This window comes from Blennius ocellaris (assembly GCF_963422515.1).
Source record: "Blennius ocellaris genome assembly, chromosome: 14".
Classification (NCBI taxonomy): domain Eukaryota; kingdom Metazoa; phylum Chordata; class Actinopteri; order Blenniiformes; family Blenniidae; genus Blennius; species Blennius ocellaris.
The window spans coordinates 21,544,438-21,566,087 of record NC_137663.1 but is presented as its reverse complement, the minus strand read 5'-3'; the positions used below and the strand labels follow the sequence as shown (position 1 = coordinate 21,566,087).

The following is a 21,650-nucleotide window of genomic DNA, read 5'->3' as shown; positions in this document are numbered from 1 at the left end:
CTATAATTGTATGTGCTATAGTTTGACTTCTTTTTACTTACTTCTGGTCTAACACCAAACCAATCAAAGGTAATTTTTGCATTTAACTACATTTTCTGTAACAACCATTTGACTATTTAAATTTAGTCAAATGGTTGTTACAGAAAATGTAGTTAAATGCAAAAAGAAATTCAGGTAATGTCACCTAAGTGCAAATTTACAGTTTTCTCTGTTTCGTCTTTGGCTATTTACAACCAAAGTACAATGAAGTCAGTCTACAACCGTATTTCTTTCCGAAACTGTTCTTAAATCAGACAATTGTGTTTCAAAGAAAAGTAAGATCTATCTATCTATATAAAATCTATCTGTATGTGGCTTTGCTGAAACATAAACATTGTCAATGAGATGAAAGTTCAGACATGCTTTTTTTTTTATTAGGTTGGCCAATGTAGAGAAAGGGTTCTGATATTGATTGCATGGCCAAATGTTTGTGTAAGCAGAACTTCATCACTCTCACGTTTTTTGGACTACATCCTGAAAGCACTGTGTGGTTAAAAGCAAAGTGCGCACTTCTGCAATTTTTGCTCAAGGCTTTTGCTCATCCTGACAAAGCTATTATTTGTCTGCTTTTGCATTTTGAACTGCAGGCACTTCTCCTTTATTTAGTTTTCAATTTCCAAGAATTAGTACAGAGTGTTATAAGGAGAAACTGGGTCAAACTGTGTGTATGCAAGGGGACGTCAGGGAGAGAAAGAGTGAGAGAGTTTCACATTCAGGAAGTCACTTTTGATCAGTTCAGTTTGGTACTTGATAAGACAGACGACACAGAGACAGATTAAAAAGCTTTATTCAAACTAGCATGATCAGGCAGGACATTTTAAGCCAAATAAGCGACATCAAAATCCGACTATTAACCCGACTCAAAAAAAAAAAAAAAAAGCAAGACCATTCGCACCCATACTGTGTTTGATCCGCTAAGTGAGATGGATGTGGATTACGTCTGATGCAGCTCTAGAAGCGTACTGTACAATCGGACGGGCACACTAGCCGCGCTGGAGAAAAAGAAACCGAGCTGTGGTACACGAATGAGAAACAACCGACTTTTACTATACCGAGCACAAGCACCTCCTGTGCCATTGGTCACAGTGAATACAGAAGATATCAAAAAGGTCTACCGTATAAAAAAACACAAAGTATAAAGCAGTTTCAATTTACAGTAAAAGCATCTACTGGTTTGTAAGAGAACACCTGCTCTGAATCTGAAAGGCTGAGCCTCTTTCGGGCTCGTTCAGAGTACTGTATCATGGGAGAAACTGTAAGTTGTAATACTATTATACGAAATGCTGTTATTTCATTCATCAACAGTCATGTGTATCTTTTACAAAGGCACACAAGGAGCTCACCGTATGTGCAATTTACTAATTCTTTAAACACTATGGGAATCAATTGGTTCAGGCAACAAACTGCACTTCAAACTTGTACTCAGCAGCATGAGATCCCTCATTAAGTGACATCTTTTGGTCTGACAGGCAGACGGCAAGCTATGTTTATGTCTGGGTAGCCCAGTGGAACACTGAGAGACGAAAAGAAGAGGAGAAGTTACATTTCACTGACTCAGAAGAATGGAGCTCAATACATCCTGAAATAATCACTGCATTATTGGGAGGAGTTGCTGCAATCACATTTAGAGTCAATGCATATTTTAAATTCAAAGTTCCATCCTCTGTTCAATACTTTTCATGCACCCTGCAAGGATTCAGCAGTTTTTTTTCCCTTGTACTTGCAGAGTCAGCACTACAATACTGTAACTATAATTACCACTATGTTCTTCTTCTCATAAGCCAATCCTCTTACCTCATGCAATTATATTCTCTCACTTAGCACCCTAATGAGTGGTCTTAATAAGCTCCTTGTTTCTGAGAAATTAAAGTCCTGGGCTTTACAGTAGTGCAACAGCGCTACCTTTGAGGTCAAGAAAAGTTTTCTTTTTTTTTAATTTTCTTTTTTCTTTTTTACTTCGGCACACTATCAAAACAACATCATATGCACTAAACTACAAATATGCAACACAAAATGCCCTTGAAGAAGCTCACACAAAGCAGCATTAAAAGTTAATACGTAAAATATTTATAAAAACATGAATATTCAAAAAACACCTTGCCTGGACCTTATACCCCTCTTGTACCTTGGCAAAGATAAATACATTTTGTAATATTCTTTTTTTTTTTTCAATAAACAGAGCATTTATCTTTACAAAATATTTATTTCTCAATTTTTATATTTAATTATCATTTTTTAAACAATTCTGCACCATGTGCAATGCCAGAATTGCCAGTTTTAGGAAATAAAAAGGAAAATCTGTCATAAGCAAAATCGAAAGTTGAATTGAGCCAGTTTTGAAAAATAGAGTTGGTTGTTTGAATGTTTTTGCCTGCTCCCTGCTCTGGCTTTGCTCCAATTTTTGATTACATCTGAGTAAAAACTAGGTCTGATGACACTCCCCTCCCCATGTTGCTCGCTCACTTGCTCACCCCTGACAAGCGGAGACGGGCGTAAAACAGTGTACAGAATCTTTTTAGCATGATGGGTAATCTCAGTATTGCAGTGTAATTCTCGTCTCCCCCAGTCAGATAAGGTGTGAATAACATATCGGATGTCAATGTCTTTCCGCTTCTCTAACCTCATTATCGTTTCTATAGAACTACAATATCTACAATCAAAGAAGAGAAACCATGAATAACCAATTATTTTTACACTTTTCTTTTCTTTTTTTTTGTCATTTTCACACATTCTGAACTTGTTGCGCACAACACTGTAAAAAATGTTTTTTTTTCAATCTTAAAAGTTACTCATTGATAGTCTCACGTAACAGAAAGACTCATGATACTGTAAAAATGTTTTATATATAAAAGAAAAAAAGTCACCAAGTGCAAAGCCTGAATCAGTGACATAACCAGTTAAAGTTATGTATTTATCAGATTTATGGAAGAAGCTAATTCACCCTGATTCATGTGTGTAGTTATGATTAGGCGTGTTTCATACTGTATAACTTGAGAACAAATCTTGCATGCAAGGGCGAAGGTTCTATAGGGGCATCGTGGGGTACCCACCCAGCCTCATAGACCACCAAATCCTTTGATCGTGCCTCTTTTTTAATAGCATACCTCCTGCCATCACTGTTGTGGCTAATCCTAACAAATTGGTCCGGATGTTAATCTTCAATATTTGATTTCGAAATGCTTTTTGAAATGCATTGGACACATGGAAGTATAAAGCCAGTGACGTTTAACAGCATTTTAAAGAGCATGTATCTTTTTTCTTTTCTTTCTTTTTTTTTTCATGCAAGCATAAATTAGCCTTTGTTTTAATGTCAAACACTTTGTTTTAATGTCAAACAGAGTTGAAGTTTTCCCTTTGAGGTGCCGCCCCAAATTTAGGACTTGGTACCCCCTGTGCCCCTCCTCCAAAGAGTTTTCTGAGTCCGCCCCTGCTTGCATGATGGCGATGTGAGTATATTGAGAACGACAGATGATTTCTAGAACTACAGCACACAGCATAAACCTTGGAGAAAAAGGCAGACATTTGTCAATTGACAAGTTTGAAAGCATTGAGGAGGGGATGGTTTGACTACATGAGGCCTCTTTAGGAATGTCCTGCTATCCTGCTTGAAATAATCTTAATTTGTGGCCCAAATGACTTTGGGACGCATTGTAGAATCATGCAGATTCATGCTAAAAATAACAAAGGAAGTTAGGGAGCTGAGGTGATCGGCGTCTTGTGTGTGTAGGCTGGAGGAGCCGAAGAGAAAGCGGAGTTGGAGCAGGGGGACTATGAGGGAGGACAGCTGTTTTACATCTTCTTTGTGAGTCACCGGGAAAAATCTCAGGCGGAAACTCCCATGAAGAGATGATTATATCATGGCAGTTCTCTTCTGGACTCCTGCGAAGAGACAAGAACACATAATTAGCACAATGCAGAAAGTCAGCCACAAAGTAAAGTCAGGAGAAAGTCCTCACTCATGCAACAGTGGATTGTGACTGGTTACTGCCACCATCTTTGACATGTCATTGGACTACGGAGACATTTCAATTCAGGGGTAATTCAATAACTCTATTGGAAATGCTGGGTGTTTTTTCAAAGTCTTATTGAGATTTCACAATTTTCACCAAATCATCCATAGAAATAGTCAGACTAACAGACAAAACTGAAATCAACAAAGGAATTGGCTACAATAGGGAAGCAAAAGGTGGGACTAAAGCCCCTATCTCACTGGACTGTGACAACATTCGACGAGTTGGAGATGCAAAAAATTAGCAAATTCACTTGAAATCACACTGCTTGCATTTTTGTGTTTTGCACAAATTTTGTATGAATTTACAAATATGTTACTGGAGATTTAATTGAAGTTGGCACAATAATAACTTGAAATGTGCAAGAGATTCGCCAGATAAAATTGCACATTTTTCCTACTATTCAACATTAAAGTACCATGCAACAGTCATGTGACAATTATACAGGGCAACTGAAAATTCTTGACTATATAATGGAGTTTCCTCTCAGTGTCGTAATCATTTTCTCATCATATATCTGGATGAAAACCACACCGACAAGCCAACCCAAACTACTGTATATTAAGTTTGAGATGTATGTAACAACTATTAGGATATTTTCTCCCTTGAGAAACATATATATACGTTACATATGTTGAAAGCAAGCAAGTTGTGAACCCCTACAAATATTTGGAGACATTTTTGACACTCTTGCGAGAATTCAATCCACAAGTTGTGGCAGCCCAGTGAGATAAGGTCTTAAAGCATGCACAAGCAGGCATCACAATGTGCTATTTGGTATTTTGGTGGGCCACTGTTTCACCTATCAGGATACTGTATTTGACAGAGGGAGGGGAAAAAATGGACTCTACAGTACATTTCCTACAGCTCGTGTGCAGGGATGTGGAGACAGTTGATGCAATCAGGTTTCAGGTATGTTACTTGCCATGAACCCATTCGAGACAATTCATCCCTTAATCCCTCACTTTTTTTTCCTGTTTGTGCCATCTCTTTGCCCCGAATTTCCACCGAGCTCGCCAGATGTGCACAACACAAATCAGACCAGCAGCAGCCAATTTTAGCCTAATCTGAGCTCTCAGAATAAGCTGATAGGTTTTTATTTTTCACTTGACATACCAGCCAATTTGAATTTCAGTGCTCACAGTAGCATCGAATCAGAGCAGGGTGTTGCTTTTGGGAGGGACTCGGTCTGACCGGGGACAAATGGAAACTATTTGATTCTGCTCTATTTAATTGGAGAGAATATGTCGGCCAAAGGATTACACCAAATATATGCCCTGGAAACTGTGACAGTTTAGTAAACCCTTTTTAACACCTTTTTTTTACTTTTTTTAGCCAAACCAAACATGTATACCAAATAGAAAAGAAGAGAAAATGTCTACACATTTATAGTGGCGCTACAGAGTGTAGTTGGCAACCAGCATACCTCCAGTTGTAGAATGGACTTCCTTTCATTTTGAGTACTTAAGAATAGAAAAAAGAGACAAGTTCAGTGGTATGTGTGAATAATCAGACACTCTCAGACTTACACAGCACTCACACCACAAGCCAGCGTGCATCTCTCACTCTACGTATGCACCTGTGCATTATACATATTCATATTGTTTAATCTTTCAGTGGATCGGTTGGTACAGTTTACTCTGCTGTTCAAGCTGTGCAAGAATAAACAACATCTGGATCATTCTGGGCACTTATACATTGATAAGTCTCTCGCGTGCCACAGTGCTGCTGGATCTTCGAGGTGTCTCGTTCAGTGCAGCGATTTTTCTTGTCCTTGAAGAGAACCCTTCCACGTCTTGGCTTCTTTGTAGTACTCCCCCCTTCTTACGCTTATTAGTTATACTATGATGGTGTGTTCTGCATCTGCAATACATGACCTACATACTGCATAAGACATCAAAAAGTGGCACATTTTTCGGGTGGTGATGATGTGGGCTTGTTTGTCCTAATTATGCAATAAAAAGTGCAGATAATTTGTACTGCATTAAACACATAATGGAAATCAGCAAGACTGGCCTCACTCCTTTCTCTCGATTCTGCTTCAGTTGGTCCTTGAAAAGTGATGCGATTGTATTTTTTTTCCCTCATCTGCGTGTGCAGCACCATGTCAATGAAATGGGTCGCAGTCACTATGCAGCAACACACTCAATGAAACTTCAGTCCCATTCTTGTTTTTCATTGGTATCACATTTCAGTCTCACCCCTAGAGTGAGATCAGCTGACGAACACGTTCCCCCTCTCCAAACCTCAGACTCTCTTTAACACAGACGCAAACTAAATAATAAAAACTGCCTGGATTTTTCAGTCAGTGGTGTCAGCCCTGATGCATGTCAAAGCATGCGTGAGAGCCACAGTGGTGGAAGAAGTGCCAAGAATATACCAAGTTCAAGTCCTGCATTTAAAATCCCATTTAAATAAAAGAAGAGAGGTATTATTAGCAAAACACACTTCAAGTATTAACTGTGAAAGTACTTATACTTCATCATAAAATAATTATATGGCCTGGGGTCATTCTGAGACCACCAATACAATGTTATTGGATTTTAAAGGTAGAACAGTGCATTCTAATCTGTATGCTGCTATTTATTAAGAACTTCATCAAGTTAATTTAGTCTAGGATCCAGGCCCTGTTTTGATGGTGCAATGGCTTGTTAGTCTTCATTTAAGAAGTAGCCGCAATTAAAAGCTGTAAAAAAAGCCCAAAAAACCTGATGTGTTTTTGAGTTAATGCACAAAGAATGCAAATGCTCCAGTGGAGTAAAACGTCTTCACTGTGATATTTTAGTCAGATTTATGCATAAATAAGGCACTTATATAACTTTATAGAAGTTTGTAGTTCAGACTTGTGCACACAGATTACAAATTACAGGACTTCAAATGTGAGATTGGATGAATTCAAATGAACCACATATATCTTTATAGTAATTATCATTCATGTAATATTTTTGAGAAGCATAAAGTATGGACTGGAGAAAGATTTTATGAAATAATGATGGGGTATACAACATAATGACTTACTATCTTGGACTCGTAGGCAATATTACAAGCATTGCCGGTACGTGTTTCCCACAATATGAAGTTAATAAATCATAGTAACAGGAAGCCAGTTCTATAAAAAGTTTGTAAGTTTGTCTATCTTGACTATTGAGTTGCAAAAGTTCTGCCACCATTTCAACATACCTCCAGTGTGGACGCTCGGGAGTCTGTGGTCTCGCTCGGCCCTATACTCCTGGGTATACTGGATACAAAATACCCAGCGCCTTTGGGAATTATGGGCTGTCTGACGACCACTTTGCCCTTCCTGGTCTCTGCGAGGAACAAGCTGTACCAGTAGGCATCGCTGGAGATCAGGGTGGAGTCTGCGATGGTGGAGCTTCTCTGGCTTATCATGCTGTTCCTGCTGATCACGCTGTTCCTATTAGCTGGGGGCATCTTGATGGCCTTTGGCTTTGGCTTTTGACACTTGAGGACGATTATAACCAAGATGGTTATCAGGAGGAGGAAAGACACAGCTCCTAAACCGATCACTAGGTACAGGTTCAGGTCCGTGAAGACGTCATATTCTAGTGGTAGCTCGGTCGTCTCTGAAAAGGACATGACATGCTCTACTGTTGATATCTTGACGGTGACAGTGGCTGAGAGAGCAGGGTCACCATTGTCTTTGGCAACAATAACCAGCCTTTGTTGTCTTGGGTCTCTGTAGCTGAACATCCTAGTTGTCCGGATCTCGCCATTGTATTGATCCAGACTGAAGAGGGATGCGTCACTGATCTGCAGCAGCTGATATGTGACTCTGGCATTCTGCTCAGAGTCGGCATCAATGGCGATCACCTTAGCGATCAAGTGCCCCTTTTCTGTTGACCTCGGAATCACTTCCTCCACCACGGAGCCCTGCGCCCGCCAAGGTGACACTATGAGAGGAGTGTTGTCGTTTTGGTCCTGAATGACGATGTGAACTGTCACGTTGCTGCTCAGCGGGGGAACACCAGAGTCTCTGGCTTCAATGTGAAAGAGGAACTCCCTCTCTCGCTCATAGTCAAAGGTCTTCAGCGCGTAAAGATCGCCATTTTCTGGATTGATGGAGAACAGCATGGACATTGATGTGTTTACAATCTCTTTTTCCATTATAAAATAAACCAAGTACTGATTTTCATTGAGGTCGGGGTCAAATGCACTTAAAGATGTCAGCAACGCTCCAGGTAGATTGTTCTCCATGACGTGGATTGTGTAGAAGGACTGGGAAAATGTTGGTGCGTTGTCATTGACGTCCAGGATCTCCACAGTGATGGTCTCGTTTTCAGACAAAGGTGGCGAGCCCTTATCTGTCACTCTCAATATGATCTCATATTTGCTTATCATCTCCCGGTCCAGTGGCCTTGACACCAGCAGTTCAAAGTAACCCTCTGAAGATTTGTTCAGGATGAATGGTAAGATTGCTTGCTGGTTCAAAGAAAGCTCCACTTCTCCATTGGGTCCAGAGTCCCTGTCGCTGACAGTAACTACAGCAATCAATGTCCCTACAGAGACGTCCTCACTCAGTGAACTCTTCACAGACTTGATGGTCACCTCGGGGTAGTTATCATTCAGATCTGTGACAAAAACCATTACTTTACATTGCCCTGACAGAGAGTTTGCACCTCTGTCCTGAGCCTGTATGAACATTTCAAAACTTTGAACGTCTTCATAATCGATCACCCCTTTCACCTTGATCTCACCTGTGCTTGCATCAAGCGAGAATAGCTCCTGTGTCTTCTCTGAAGTGTAAAGTGTGTATGAGTATACTAACTGAGCGTTTGTGCCCTCATCCAAGTCTGTTGCGTTTAAGGTCATAATCACTGTACCTACTGCCGTGTTCTCTGATACATTGACTGCAAACACCGGCTGACTGAATTTGGGGGCGTTGTCATTGATATCCAAGACATTAATGATGATGCTGGCTGTTCCGGAGCGGGGAGGCACCCCTCCATCCACAGCGGTCAGAATCAAATTATGAACCGACTGCATCTCTCTGTCCAAATTACCACCGAGCACTAAATCGACATATTTGGAGCCGTCGCTGCCGGTCTGTATGTCGATGTTGAAGTATTTGCTCTCGCTGAGATAGTAGGTTTTGATTGAATTCGCCCCCACATCCGCATCTACGGCGTTTGTCAATGAGAATCTCTCACCGGGAGGGGTTGCCTCCGAAATGTCCAAATGCATTGTCTTCCTGCGAAACACGGGCGCGTTGTCATTGATGTCCATGATCTCCAGCTCGATGTTGAAAATACGCACCGGGTTCGACAGTATGACATCCATTTTCAGAAAGCACGAGGTGGTTTTTGTCATGCATATGCTCTCCCGGTCCATCTTCTCCCGGATCAGCAGCTCCCCCGTGTCTTTGTTGATGTCTAGGTAATTTTTGCTGTGGATGACATCGAGTTTCGCGTTGCGCTCCTCCAAACTGCGAACCTCCAGACCCAAATCCGTGGCCAGGTTGGCAACAAAGGAACCCTCTTCCATCTCCTCCGGTATGGAGTAGCGAGTGATGGAGAGCGCAAATCCCCACAGTGCCATGAATGAAAGAGCAGCCGCGATTGATCGTGTCCGTAAATGTGCAATGATCAGAGCCATTGTTGAGGTTTTCTTCTCTTTCTATTACAGATAGAAACGAAACAAATCCACCCTTACGATCAGTTAGTCTCGGTGAGCGCCGGTTTCATTCTTGCCTCCACGAGTTGTAGCTGCAGTAGGCCATACACTCGCACACACATTCGCACACACCACAGTAACGCACGGCTCAGTACCACCGGAGGAGCGGTGCGCGCAGAGCGAAGCTCCAGCAGGGGCGGAGCGCACATCTGGACAGGCTGACTGAGAGGGGGACAACAGTGAAATTAAAAAGCATTCACATAAAAAGTCAAATGCTTTTTTAAGTGACATTTTGTCAAATGTTATGCATTTTGTTTTTAAGTAGGCTTATAATGACGCACAGGACAGATGGTGTGTATGTCGTGCACAGGGAAGTCAATATCAGCCGCTGCATCATTATGCATTTGCTTTATATTGTTTATATTGTGTATACTGGGATATGCATCTGCTTTGAAATGCTTGGAGGGATTCTTGACAACTGCTCTTATCATATTTGGTCTGAATCTAAGTTGACTTCCAGCCACAGTGTAACAATGGAAGTGACTTTGACAAGTATATAACCATTAGAAAATAATGATCACAGAGTTAATATTCACAGCACTTGTAGACTAAAGTGAGGTCATTCGAGGATGTAACTCTCTACAAGGGCCTGTTAAAAGTTGCAAAGTGTAAATATAAATTTGACAAACATTTTGCATGCTTCCTCATAATTTATTTCAGCTGTTTCACCCCCTCTAGACTACAACAGTATTTTCAAAAAGACTTTAATGGATTGATATGGAAATAGATTACAAAAATGTGCCAGAGTCTGTCCAGACAAGTAACCCCATAGGGTTTACTTGCCCTTGCCACATGTTTTGTCTTTTTATTCATTGTAATGGGGTCACTTACTGTTGCGATCCACATGTTTGCTTCACACTGGATGAAGCTGACAAGATCAGTTATTTGAATTTGTATGAAAAGATTCAGATGCACTGTTGAGGTTGGGAATTTTTGAGGTGTTCTGGATGCCAGGTTGAGATGGATCAGACATGTGCTGACGATATTGAGGATGGCGCTGCCAGGCAGAAGAGGGACACCTCAGAAGATTCTGGGGACAGTGAGGCAGATGATTCACTGTGGCGAAGACGACTAAGAACAAGCTATGAAGTGAAATAACAAAAATGGTTGTGATGAAACTTTCAAATTTACGATAAAGCATATCTGAGTGTGTTGACATTTTGTCTGCTGTACAAACAGCATTCCTCGGTTCCCTGTAAGAACAGTTTATTTATTTCTAGAATCAGTTTTCTCCCTGACTTAAGTTTTAAAAAAATGTATTTTGTGTTGGCCTAATTCCAAACTAAGGTTTTTAAATATAGAAGAATCCTTTTTTTTTTCCAGATGTGATGTTTCCAATTGTATTCTGAATTATCATAATCTTCTACATTCATACAGCGAAATGTGAAATTAGACTATTATTACAGACCCATCATTGCTCTCTGCTCAAAGAAGTTTGAGGAAGGGTCTTTTTGCGCCATCGTGTGATTGAAATGAGAATTGCAGGAAGTTCTGGACACTGCCACATAAATGTAGTATTGCGAACACTCATCACTAAATTTCTTATACATCTGAAAAGTTATTTTTTAGAAGCTCTACACTGCCTTTAACCTTGATCTGATTGTGTATAGCCCACATCTAGGTGAATCTCGAAATATGCACCTATATAATATAAACGTATGTAATTGTCTTGTATTGACAGAATAAAGCATATGTGCTAACCCTAACACTAACCCATCAACTAAAGCTAATTTATGATGATGGTGGAGCAGGATTCAACGTTTTGTCCAGGAAAATGGACTGCAGCCAATTCACATTCAAGCCAATATATAATTTCAAGACAATATAGCCAAGTTTTATTAATTTTGATATCTGATTTTGTGACCTGTGCAGGATCTATGCAGCATTTTTTGCTCAATATCAGCTGTCAATCAAGGCCTACAACAACAGTTGAATAAAGAATGTGTACAAAATAAATGAATAACTGACTGTTTTATAAAAATTAAAAGTAATCATAATAACCATACTAAAAGTAAGCCTACCAAGCCAATCTCAAAGCTTTACAATATTGTACATATTTTTACATTTCAATTTTGAATAATTTATGACTTTGTAGAAGAGCAGGGTTAAAATCCCCTTGGTGGTGCTGAAGAGCTTCAGGATGAGAGCAACAGCAGAAACAATCTGAATGTCAGGAATCCGTGTTTTCAAACACGATTATGCTTCTTATATTTTTGTTGACACGAGATTTCAATGAAAAAACTCAAATTATAACCGTTGAATCTAAACCAACCTCATATAAAAAATGTATCTACATGCAGCAGAAAGTTGTTGTTTATTGCATTTATATACTGATTTTGCATTTTACAATCCTATATTATAATGGGAAAAACAAATGAAAGTATTTTGATTTGATGTGAGTCAAATCATGTGCATAATGAGATATGTGGTTCAGGCTCTGTGAAGCGAAGAGAGGCACAATCGCCTACACAACCTGTCCTATGCACACACTAGATAAAGAAGAGCAATCAGGGAGGAAATTACTACTTGAGATCAATGCATAGGGAATGTGTCCTCAGTGGGTGTTTGTGAGGTGAATGCGCCCTCTAGTGTTGTCTAAAGGTAATCTCATGCATTCAAGCCAGACTGCAGCCTCACAATATTGGACTCTGGTTAGATTATTTTCTTACATAGAGCAGAGATTGGACATATGCTGCCTTGAGATGTATAATGACTACTAACCCTGGTTCTTGTTTCACTATCAGAGATCAGACTTGGCTTCATTATCTGTGATTATTGGCAGCATGTCGATATGGGCCTAATTGGATTTGTGTCTGGTGGACTCGGACTGATGGTGTAAAGAATGGTGAATTCCTACTATTTGGTTCTATTTGTCTGACTTATTTCTGTAAGACTTGGAAATAAATGTGTACCTGGCCCTTCTTCCTTACTGGAACACACAGCAGCTCATTGAGGCAGCCAGGCCCAGGCTTAAGATTAACCCACTGGTCTGCAATAGCTCAGTTAGAGGGGATGGATCTTGAGGATAATCTCCACAGCAGTAGTTTAAAGCCTTGGCTTTTCTGACCAGAATGCGCCGGGAAAGGTTAAAAGACATTTGCAGCTACAAGTCACAGCACAACAGCTCTTTTTCCTTCCTCCTCCGCTCCTCCTTCATATGCACTGACATCTGTGGCTGCACAGGATAGATTAGTTGTATTTACCGCACTCATTTTGTTTCAGTAGGGTTGTAGGACAAACGGGGAACTGGCTCAGATTGTGTTTAATGGCAGATTTGTAGCCTTGAAACATGACTCAGTGTCTCACTTCTGATCCCCTTGGAGAACAGTTTCAGCAGCTGGCCAAAAGACCGACTGCATTTGAGAGGTGCATGAGCACTGTCACATTTGCTTTCTGAAGCTCGGATGAGTACGATATAAGCTCCCGCTGCATTTTGTCTCGTGCTTCCACTCCCACAAGATCATCGTGGATCTTAACAATCTGTGCACAGCTCAGATGTAACAGAATTGGAGATGACTTTTATTGAGTTTCCCCTCTTTTTCTCTGAAACTAAATATCCGCACTGTCAGGTTTTGATGGTGGGGAAAATGTATTACGAGACCTTTATTTAATTCCACTTACTGTGTGTCCTTTCCTGTTACAACATTGATGTTTATAAAAGTAGTTCAGACAGAAAGAAAAATTATACTGGACATTACTCATTTTGGGTGTTGATGTAATGGTGGATTCATGTGTAACGAGGAAGTGGGAAAAGTTCTGAGTATTAAAAAGCTCCAATGTGACTTCACTCAACCTTCACTGGAATTTGTATATCTCCAGAAGAACAAAACATTCATAATAATGTAAATAGCCAGACTCAAAAATGAGGGGTTTATGTGCATCATTGTAAACATAGGTAAGGTGTGTTTGCTTCTGACTTTAAGACATCACACTTCCATCTCGATAATCTACATAAAACCTATGCACTATATATATATATATTACTTATTGCATCCTTGACATTGACAAAAAGTAAGTAAGAATTTCATTAGATTTCATTTCCTATTCACCTCATTAACACAAAAAAAGTAACGGTAGTTGTACTTCAGGGCAAAATGTCAATCCTGTTTGGCAGTTTATAGCTATGTAAATGCACCCAACTAAGTCAATGAATCATTTGGACTTTTTCAACTACTAACCTTCCGACTTCCCAGCAACATGAATCCAATTAGCGCCATAACACTTCAGCCATATGTGTCAATCCGTCTAACAGGTTACTCAGCAGCTGTTGATTACACCGGTCACGACTAATGCTCATTATTCCACTGAACTCATTGAAATCTGTGTTATTTTTGTTTATGATGTAATTGGTGTTGGTGGCTTATTGGGGAAATACGTAAATGGTAGTGCTATGTGTCTTGGGGGGAGGGGCTGGGAGCTGTTGTACAGGATGTAATGAGCAGGGCTGTAATTACCTTTGGCATGGCCTATGACCAAATGAGCATGCTGATATTCACTAAGTAATAACTCCAGCATGTTGTTTATGGAGTAATTATCACTCCTGTTTGCCTGTAGTGATACACACACTCACCTGACTACAATCTGCCTACAGGATGCAGGAAAATCAGCTGTCTGATCACAAATATAAAATAACCCAAACATACACCAATATAGAGTTAAAGACAAATTTATTGTTATTAATACATATATGTACACAAAATATATACATGTGTGTTTAGTCCTTTAAAGCATCGCTCTCTTCTAGTCAATGTACAAATAATCCTGGATGATAAATGGAAAACAAAACCACACAATAGCTTTTGTCCTCTGTATTTATTGTCACAAAGGTGTATGGAAATTGCAGAGCTGCATTACTCCCCGTGTGTTATTGTCCTTCAAAGAGCAATCTGCAGTTCAATTTGTCAGTGTGACGCTCTGCTGCACCAGACAACAGGATCCAGCCACAACTGTGATGTTAGCATACAATCTCCCAGAGTAGCAAGGCATACGCAATTCGGGGTCAAGTTTTTGTTTTGATGCAGTTGTTTGAAATGAGTTCACGCTGCATTACCTTCCTTCATCTTTTCTAATCTTTCTCCTCCTTCTTGCATATGGCTTGTGTATTCTACCTTGATTTTCAGGCTTATTCGAAACGACTTGTCACTATAAGAAATGCAGTCATGCACGGTCGGAGACTGATTAGAAAACTATAGATGCACACAGGTTGATTCTCCAGGAAGGATCTACAACTAAATAAAAATGGTCACAGAGCCTTTGGTGTTGACAGTTGTGGTCTCACTTTCTTAAAACCCTATAAAAACTATATCTCGACTGCAGGGGTGTCAAATATATTTACGTTGAGGGGCATATACATGGGCATATACAGCCCATTTTCTTCTTGAGTGGACTTGTAATATAGTGCCATAAAAACCTTTAAATATAAACTTTAAGGTTTTTCTTTGTTGTGGCACAGAGTGAATTAAATTTTGATTCACAAAACCAAACAATTACAACAGAAAATGCCCATTTTAAATCAACCTTCTTGTGCAAAATACAATGAAATGTCCAAAAAACATTTCATATAGCTGTTGAATGTATTTACAAACTCACCCTGACAGCACGATTTTGAGGCTAGTTTGTTAGCAATGAGGTAACTAGCTGATGGCAGCATCACTGATATCAGGTCTCAATGTTGTGCTGTGCCTATTTTGAAGAGATTTGTTTAAAAAAATTGGTTTCTTTGAAATTTGTACAGTTTGCATGGTGGGTGTGCTGGCCGGATTAGGGCTACTTTTTGGCCAATATTGGCCCATGGGCCTTATGCTTGACACCCCTGCTCTACTTTTAAAGGTTCAAAGATGTATAGCTTATCACTAGTAAACCACAGCTGACCAAAAAAATCATAAAAGTTGGGGGTTAAAAATAAAAAAGTTACTGCATGAGTTGAACATTTGATCATGACACAGGAGGTAAAAGCGCTATCACTGGAATATAGAATTGCTTATAATACCGTCGTCTTGCTCAAAGGAATGTTCATAGTTGGAAATGAATCTCTTCTTTTTTCCAAAGGTGGAGAAGGTGTTGTAGACATCCAGGTCTCCCCTGGGTGCCAGCTTCAGAGTGCTGTAGCCGGAGGTGGTGCCGGGGATGTACACGTTGTGCTGATAGTCCAGTACTTCAGATTGAGGCTGAGTGTACTTTGGAGTCCACGAGTAGTTCGGCGCCGCTTCCTCTTGGAGAGACATCTTGCAGTCTGTTAAAATGCACATAAATTACAGTTTGTATCTGGAGATTATAATTTTTTTTTTTTTTTTTTTTGCAATGACCTCATATTTAAATATGGTACACTTGATCTGAATAAGGTGGCTTTTAAGGCATCTGCTCATTTTTCAGCTCTGCATAGAAAAGCACTTCTTGCAGGGGACTGAAATAATCCTCATGTTGATGCATTAAAATCTTTCCCAGATTTTTGGGGGAGGGGGTGGCTGGTATTATCTGCTTTTTTGGGTTACCATTTTTTTTTTTTTTTAACTTCAGACTAAATCCTCTGGCAGAGACAGAACAAACACCCACCCCACCACCATGAGAACAATAATGTGTCAGCCTCCACCAACCATTCATATGATTTCCCCAGGTCCAGTATTGTGGCGCAACAGAGCAGGAAAACCCATCCATGTCGTACTTCTGCTGCCGTGAAAGCGTACCCTCCATATTAGCTGAGCTATACCTGAAAACATAAAAAAAAAAAAAAAAAAACCAGCAGGGATGTGAATATACAAGAGCCAGCACAGGGTGTGCACTCAACTATAGCTGGAATACTGTTTGCACCCACCTCTTGTATGCCGAGTTGCGTTGGTTCTTGTTCCATGTCCATTCCTTGTTTGAGTACTTAAGCTGCACAGTGGGAAAGCATAAAGAAACTTTGTAAGCCGGCGGCCACCTCATGCAGAACAATTGGATTGTGCTTATGTTCGGACGCAGTCATGCTGATTTCCAACAGTGCGTAAGCTCAATAGAAAGAAAACAAGCCTGTCAATTTTAGTGGATAAACTGTTTAGTAAAGCAGGGAAGACTATTGCTTATACATTTTACCAGACGATTACACAGTAAATAATAGGCTCGTAAATACAACTTCTTATACCATGACTGAGTCGATACATCTCTGGAAAAAATGCTGAATTATTTTCTATCTACCATCCAGATGTGACTAATGTAGTGTTTAAAACGGGTGGTGATGCTGATGCTGGTGGCTCGAGCATGAATACAGCAGCTGTAGAACTGGGGGATGGCTTCAAGTGTGATACTAATGTGTCTGTTTCACCCTTTTGACGCCACCTGTGACACACACCTCACACATTATGATAATGTCCCAGCATGCTGTTCCAACAGGTGTGATTTGATGCTGCACTATGAATTTGATTACTAACAGAAAGTACAAGAACAGCAATACTAAAGTGATCTAAGTTAGAAGATATACCACATGATCACATTAGTGTGAGAATTTAAAAATGAGAATTAATGAGGTGTTTGTCCAATTGCATGCCTTTCTGCTAAAAAACAGAATGAAACCATTTATAATAGTTTATCTTCTCATGTGGGTGGTGTTGCAGACCCCCCCCCCCCCCCCCCCACCCCCACCCCCAGTTCAACTTTGCACTGAAGTGCGACTGAATAGACTAGTAGCAGACATGACTGAGTGGATATAGTTTTGGATGAGTACACTTCTTAAAGCGTCTGATAAGAGAAATAATCCCCCCTTTATGTCAATTGGCTACATGTCAGGCTGTATTACCTCGCTCGGGGTTGCTGCTCTGTTGTTGGACAGTTCATTGCGGTCCAGTGCGCTCCAGCCTGAGGTCAGGTAATCTGTGCTCTTGGCGTTGTTCTGTTGAACGGACATCACAGGGCTGCACGGCTTGAGGAACATAAAGTCACTTTTGGATGACTCCGGAGTCAGGCACATCTTGTAGCAGTACACCTGCGGGAGCGCGCCGCTGCTGCTCGTCTCCGAGCAGCCGGACGCGCCAGTTGACATGCGCACGTTCAGGTTGGACTTTTTGAACACCTCCGTGGTGGTGGATCCGTCCGAGCTCGAGCAGCAGCAGCAACACCCACCCATGGAGGGGAAGTTGGAGTCTTTATTAGGCGCTCTGCCCCTCAGTCTCCTCACTGCGACGAGGACGATGATAGCCACCAGAAATGTGAAGGAGATTGCGCCCAGAGACACGATTAAGTACAGGGTGAAGTTGGAGCTGTGATGCGCGCTCGGTGACAGGTCACCCAAATCAGGCTGCGAATCTGGCAAGCTGTCAACCACTGACAGGATGATGGAAACTGTGGCCGAGAGGGGAGGCTGACCATTGTCCTTCACTAGAATGACCAGCCTGTGCCTCGTGGGGTCTTTCTCCACTAACTGGCGCATCGTCCTGATCTCGCCCGTGTACAGAGCGATGCTAAACAAGCTTGGATCAGTGGCTTGGAGCAGTTGGTAAAAAAGACGCGAGTTCTGACCCGCGTCCGGGTCAGCGGCGCTGATTTTAATGACGAGGTACCCGGCGTCCACCGACCTGGGCACGGCCTCGCTGGGGGCTGTGCCGTTTATCGGGACGGGCGACACTATTACCGGTGGGTTGTCGTTTTGGTCCAAAATAAAGATGTTCACGGAAACGTTGCTTTTCAGAGGTGGGAAGCCTGCGTCTTGAGCTTGAACTATGATCTGAAAGTTTTTGAGCTGCTCGTGGTCAAAGGAGCGCAGTGCGTAAATGTTGCCATTGTCGGAGTTTATGGACACATAAGTTGATACTGGCATTCCTCGTATATCACCCTCGAGTATGGAATAAGACAAGTATGCGTTTTGACCCGAATCTGGATCCAATGCGGAGACCGAGCAAATTGATGCTCCTGGTGCATTATTCTCGGTCAAATACACAGTATAGGAGGGCTGTTTGAAGTGTGGCGCGTTATCGTTCACATCAGACACTTGGACTAAGATAGTTTTTCGAGTGAACAAAGGAGGAGAGCCCATATCTCGGGCGGTGAGAGTGATGTTGTACTCTGCGACTGCTTCTCTGTCTAGAAAGTCACAAGTTACCAATGTGTAGTAGTTCTTAAAGGAGGAGTGGAGCTGGAACGGGACGTGGTGGGGGATCTCACAGTCCACGTTCCCATTTTCACCTGAGTCTTTATCCATTACGCTTATGACAGCTATGACTGTTCCCGGGGGCGCGTCCTCCTGCACAGGTGTAGACACTGATGTCAAGATCACCTCTGGCAGGTTGTCATTTTTATCCAAAACGTTCACGAGTACTTTACAGTGAACTGCTACAGCAGAAGGACCTTTATCTTTAGCCTGGACGTAGATTTCATGCATCCTGGCTTTTTCATAATCTATCACTCCTTTCACTTTGATTTCTCCAGTGTTGGCGTCAACGCTGAAAAGCTGGCGCACTTTGATAGGCGCGTGGCCACTGAACGAGTAGGTGATATCTGCATTGGGACCCTCGTCTAAATCGGACGCGTTGAGTTTTATAACAACTGTGCCTTTTGGTGCGTTTTCAGCGAGCCTCACTCTGTAGAAAGACTGATCAAACACCGGCGCGTTATCGTTCGCGTCCAAAACGGTGATATCAATTTGCGCAGTGCCTGATCTTTCCGGCGAGCCTCCGTCCACTGCCGTCAGCACCATCTGATGCGCACTCTGCTGCTCTCTGTCCAGAGGGCTTTGGAGGACTAATTCTGCAAATTTGCTGCCGTCACTGCGCGTCTGAATGTCCAAAAAGAAATGCTCATTTACACTCAGCAGATATGTCCGCAGCGAGTTGGAACCAACGTCCAAGTCCTGTGCGCTCTCGAGTGGAAAGCGGGATCCTGGCGCAGCGGACTCCGATATGTCCAGATTGAACTCGGTCCACGGGAAACTAGGAGAGTTATCGTTCACGTCCAGAATTTCCACCTCCACCCTGTACAGCTCCAGAGGGTTTTCAATCACCACTTGCAAGTGAAAAGAGCAGGACAAACTCTGCTCGCACAGTTCCTCACGATCAATCCGCTCGTTCACAAACAAAACTCCATTTTCCAGATTAACTTCCACATATTGCTTCTTGGCACCCGAGACTATCCGGAATCTGCGCGCAGAGAGCTTGTCCAAATCCAGGCCCAGGTCCTCTGCTATATTCCCAACAAATGCTCCGTGCTCTAGTTCCTCTGGGATTGAGTAGCGTATCTGTCCCCAGACTGCGTCCAAGAAACAAGTGAACAACGCAAAGCGGTACACAGCATGCCATTTCCCACTCCGTCTATTCGTCGCTCCCTGTGTGTCCATCTGTAAGCAGAAATCCAACTTTTAAATATTGACCCTGTGTCTAATGCGGTAGCATTAAACGATTAGGTCAGGATTGCGCAAAAAAAAGACCCAAAAAAAGACACGGGAACAAAACTTGACATTGGGGGAACTGGAACAGCGGCCGCCTGCCTGAGAGGAGAGAGGAGAGAGAGAGAGAGAGAGAGAGAGAAAGGGATGTGCAAGGGCTACTAGCCTATCTGAGATTAGTGTGCGTCCTGTGTGTCTGCGTGTGCGTGTGTTTATTATTGGCCCTACTGTTCCAATAGAGGGGGGAACGACATCTGCTCGGATAATCTTTCCTGCCTACTAGCCCGATCAAATTCATGTCACAGTCTCTAGGCTTTGACCGCAGGTCAGAAGTAGCACATTCAATTTCTCCTGAAAGAGTTTCATCATTTTTGAACTCATATGGTGAGCATAATCGGATATAAACACACCTTCCTGGAACAAATTCACTCTAGCCTTCTCAGTTAGTGTATGCATGATATTGCTCATTAAATAGATTTAATTAAAAAGGTTCTTTATGAGGCAAAGTAAATCATAACTGAACTATTCTATATGAAATCCCTTTTACTTATCATCATGTCATGGCAAACAAAACTTAAAAAAAAAAAACGGTATAAAAATCTAAAGTCCTCACTTGGGAATTAAAGAAGTAAAAGCTTCATTTGAACCTTCATCAAATCAAAGGGAAAAAATAGGTGGGGGAGGGTGTACTCGCTAATTATTATACTATAAATAAACAGCAAAGCAACTATGAATTCCCAAAAGGGCAATATTGTACTGACTCCACAACTCTTGAAGTTGTAACTGCACATCAACACAAATCCCTGGCAGTGATTGCTACTGTATAAAACAGCTTTTTTTCCCGTGCACATTTCAGTGTATTAATACTCAAATGGAGCAGTTGTATCTGTTTACCATCCACCTCAACACTGCTCTGAAAGAGCCCAGCTCCCCTGGTTGAAGACTGAAAACACAATCTGTCTGCAGGAATGAAACTGCAGCAGATGGTGAGGTTTTCCATGGGCTCATGCTCTTTTTAATTAATGGAATGGAGATTAGAGGGCATTTTCCCTGGATCATTAGTGAACAGAGGAATTAAGACATTTTGTGAGGAATAATCCCAAGGCTATCCATGTGATGCACATGTGGTTTTCTCTCAGTGGTCATATTGACCTGCTTTTCACAGCCTAAGTGCATGGCATCACTTACGCATTGCAGAAACTAAGTAGCTGGGATAAGGGGACATAACCACCACATTTAGGGATCAAAAATACAAAAGAGATTATCTCTCTGTCGCTCTCCCCCCTAGCCTTCTTTTCCTCTCTCGCCCCGCACATACACACTCACTCTCTCTCTCTCTCTCTCCTTCTTTTTCTCCCTCACTCAAGGGCAAAAGTAGAATATCAATCCCTTTGTCTTTAAATACTTTTCCACTTTAAAACTGCAGGATTAGAATAGGTTAGCCTATATTCCCAAGCTTTAAACACTTAAGCGGTTTTAGATGGGAACAGTGTTGTGCATCCTCTCTTAAATACTAGCTTACCAGTCATGCAAAATGTCCTGAGTGCACCTAATTATTCTGA

At 41.5% G+C, this 21,650-nt stretch overlaps 1 protein-coding gene across 1 annotated transcript; it reads right to left on the bottom strand.

Moving 5' to 3' along the window:
• Positions 1-808: 808 nt before the first annotated feature.
• On the bottom strand, positions 809-20,040 carry LOC308139573 (protocadherin-10-like; the record flags this gene model as incomplete). Its single annotated transcript, XM_080509033.1, has 7 exons — positions 809-3,918; positions 7,230-9,683; positions 9,836-9,902; positions 15,705-15,972; positions 16,334-16,446; positions 16,552-16,613; positions 17,512-20,040. 7 exons carry the CDS (start codon positions 20,038-20,040, stop codon positions 3,895-3,897), a joined length of 5,517 nt encoding a protein of 1,838 aa, XP_080365159.1. The 3' UTR covers positions 809-3,894.
• Positions 20,041-21,650: the final 1,610 nt, after the last annotated feature.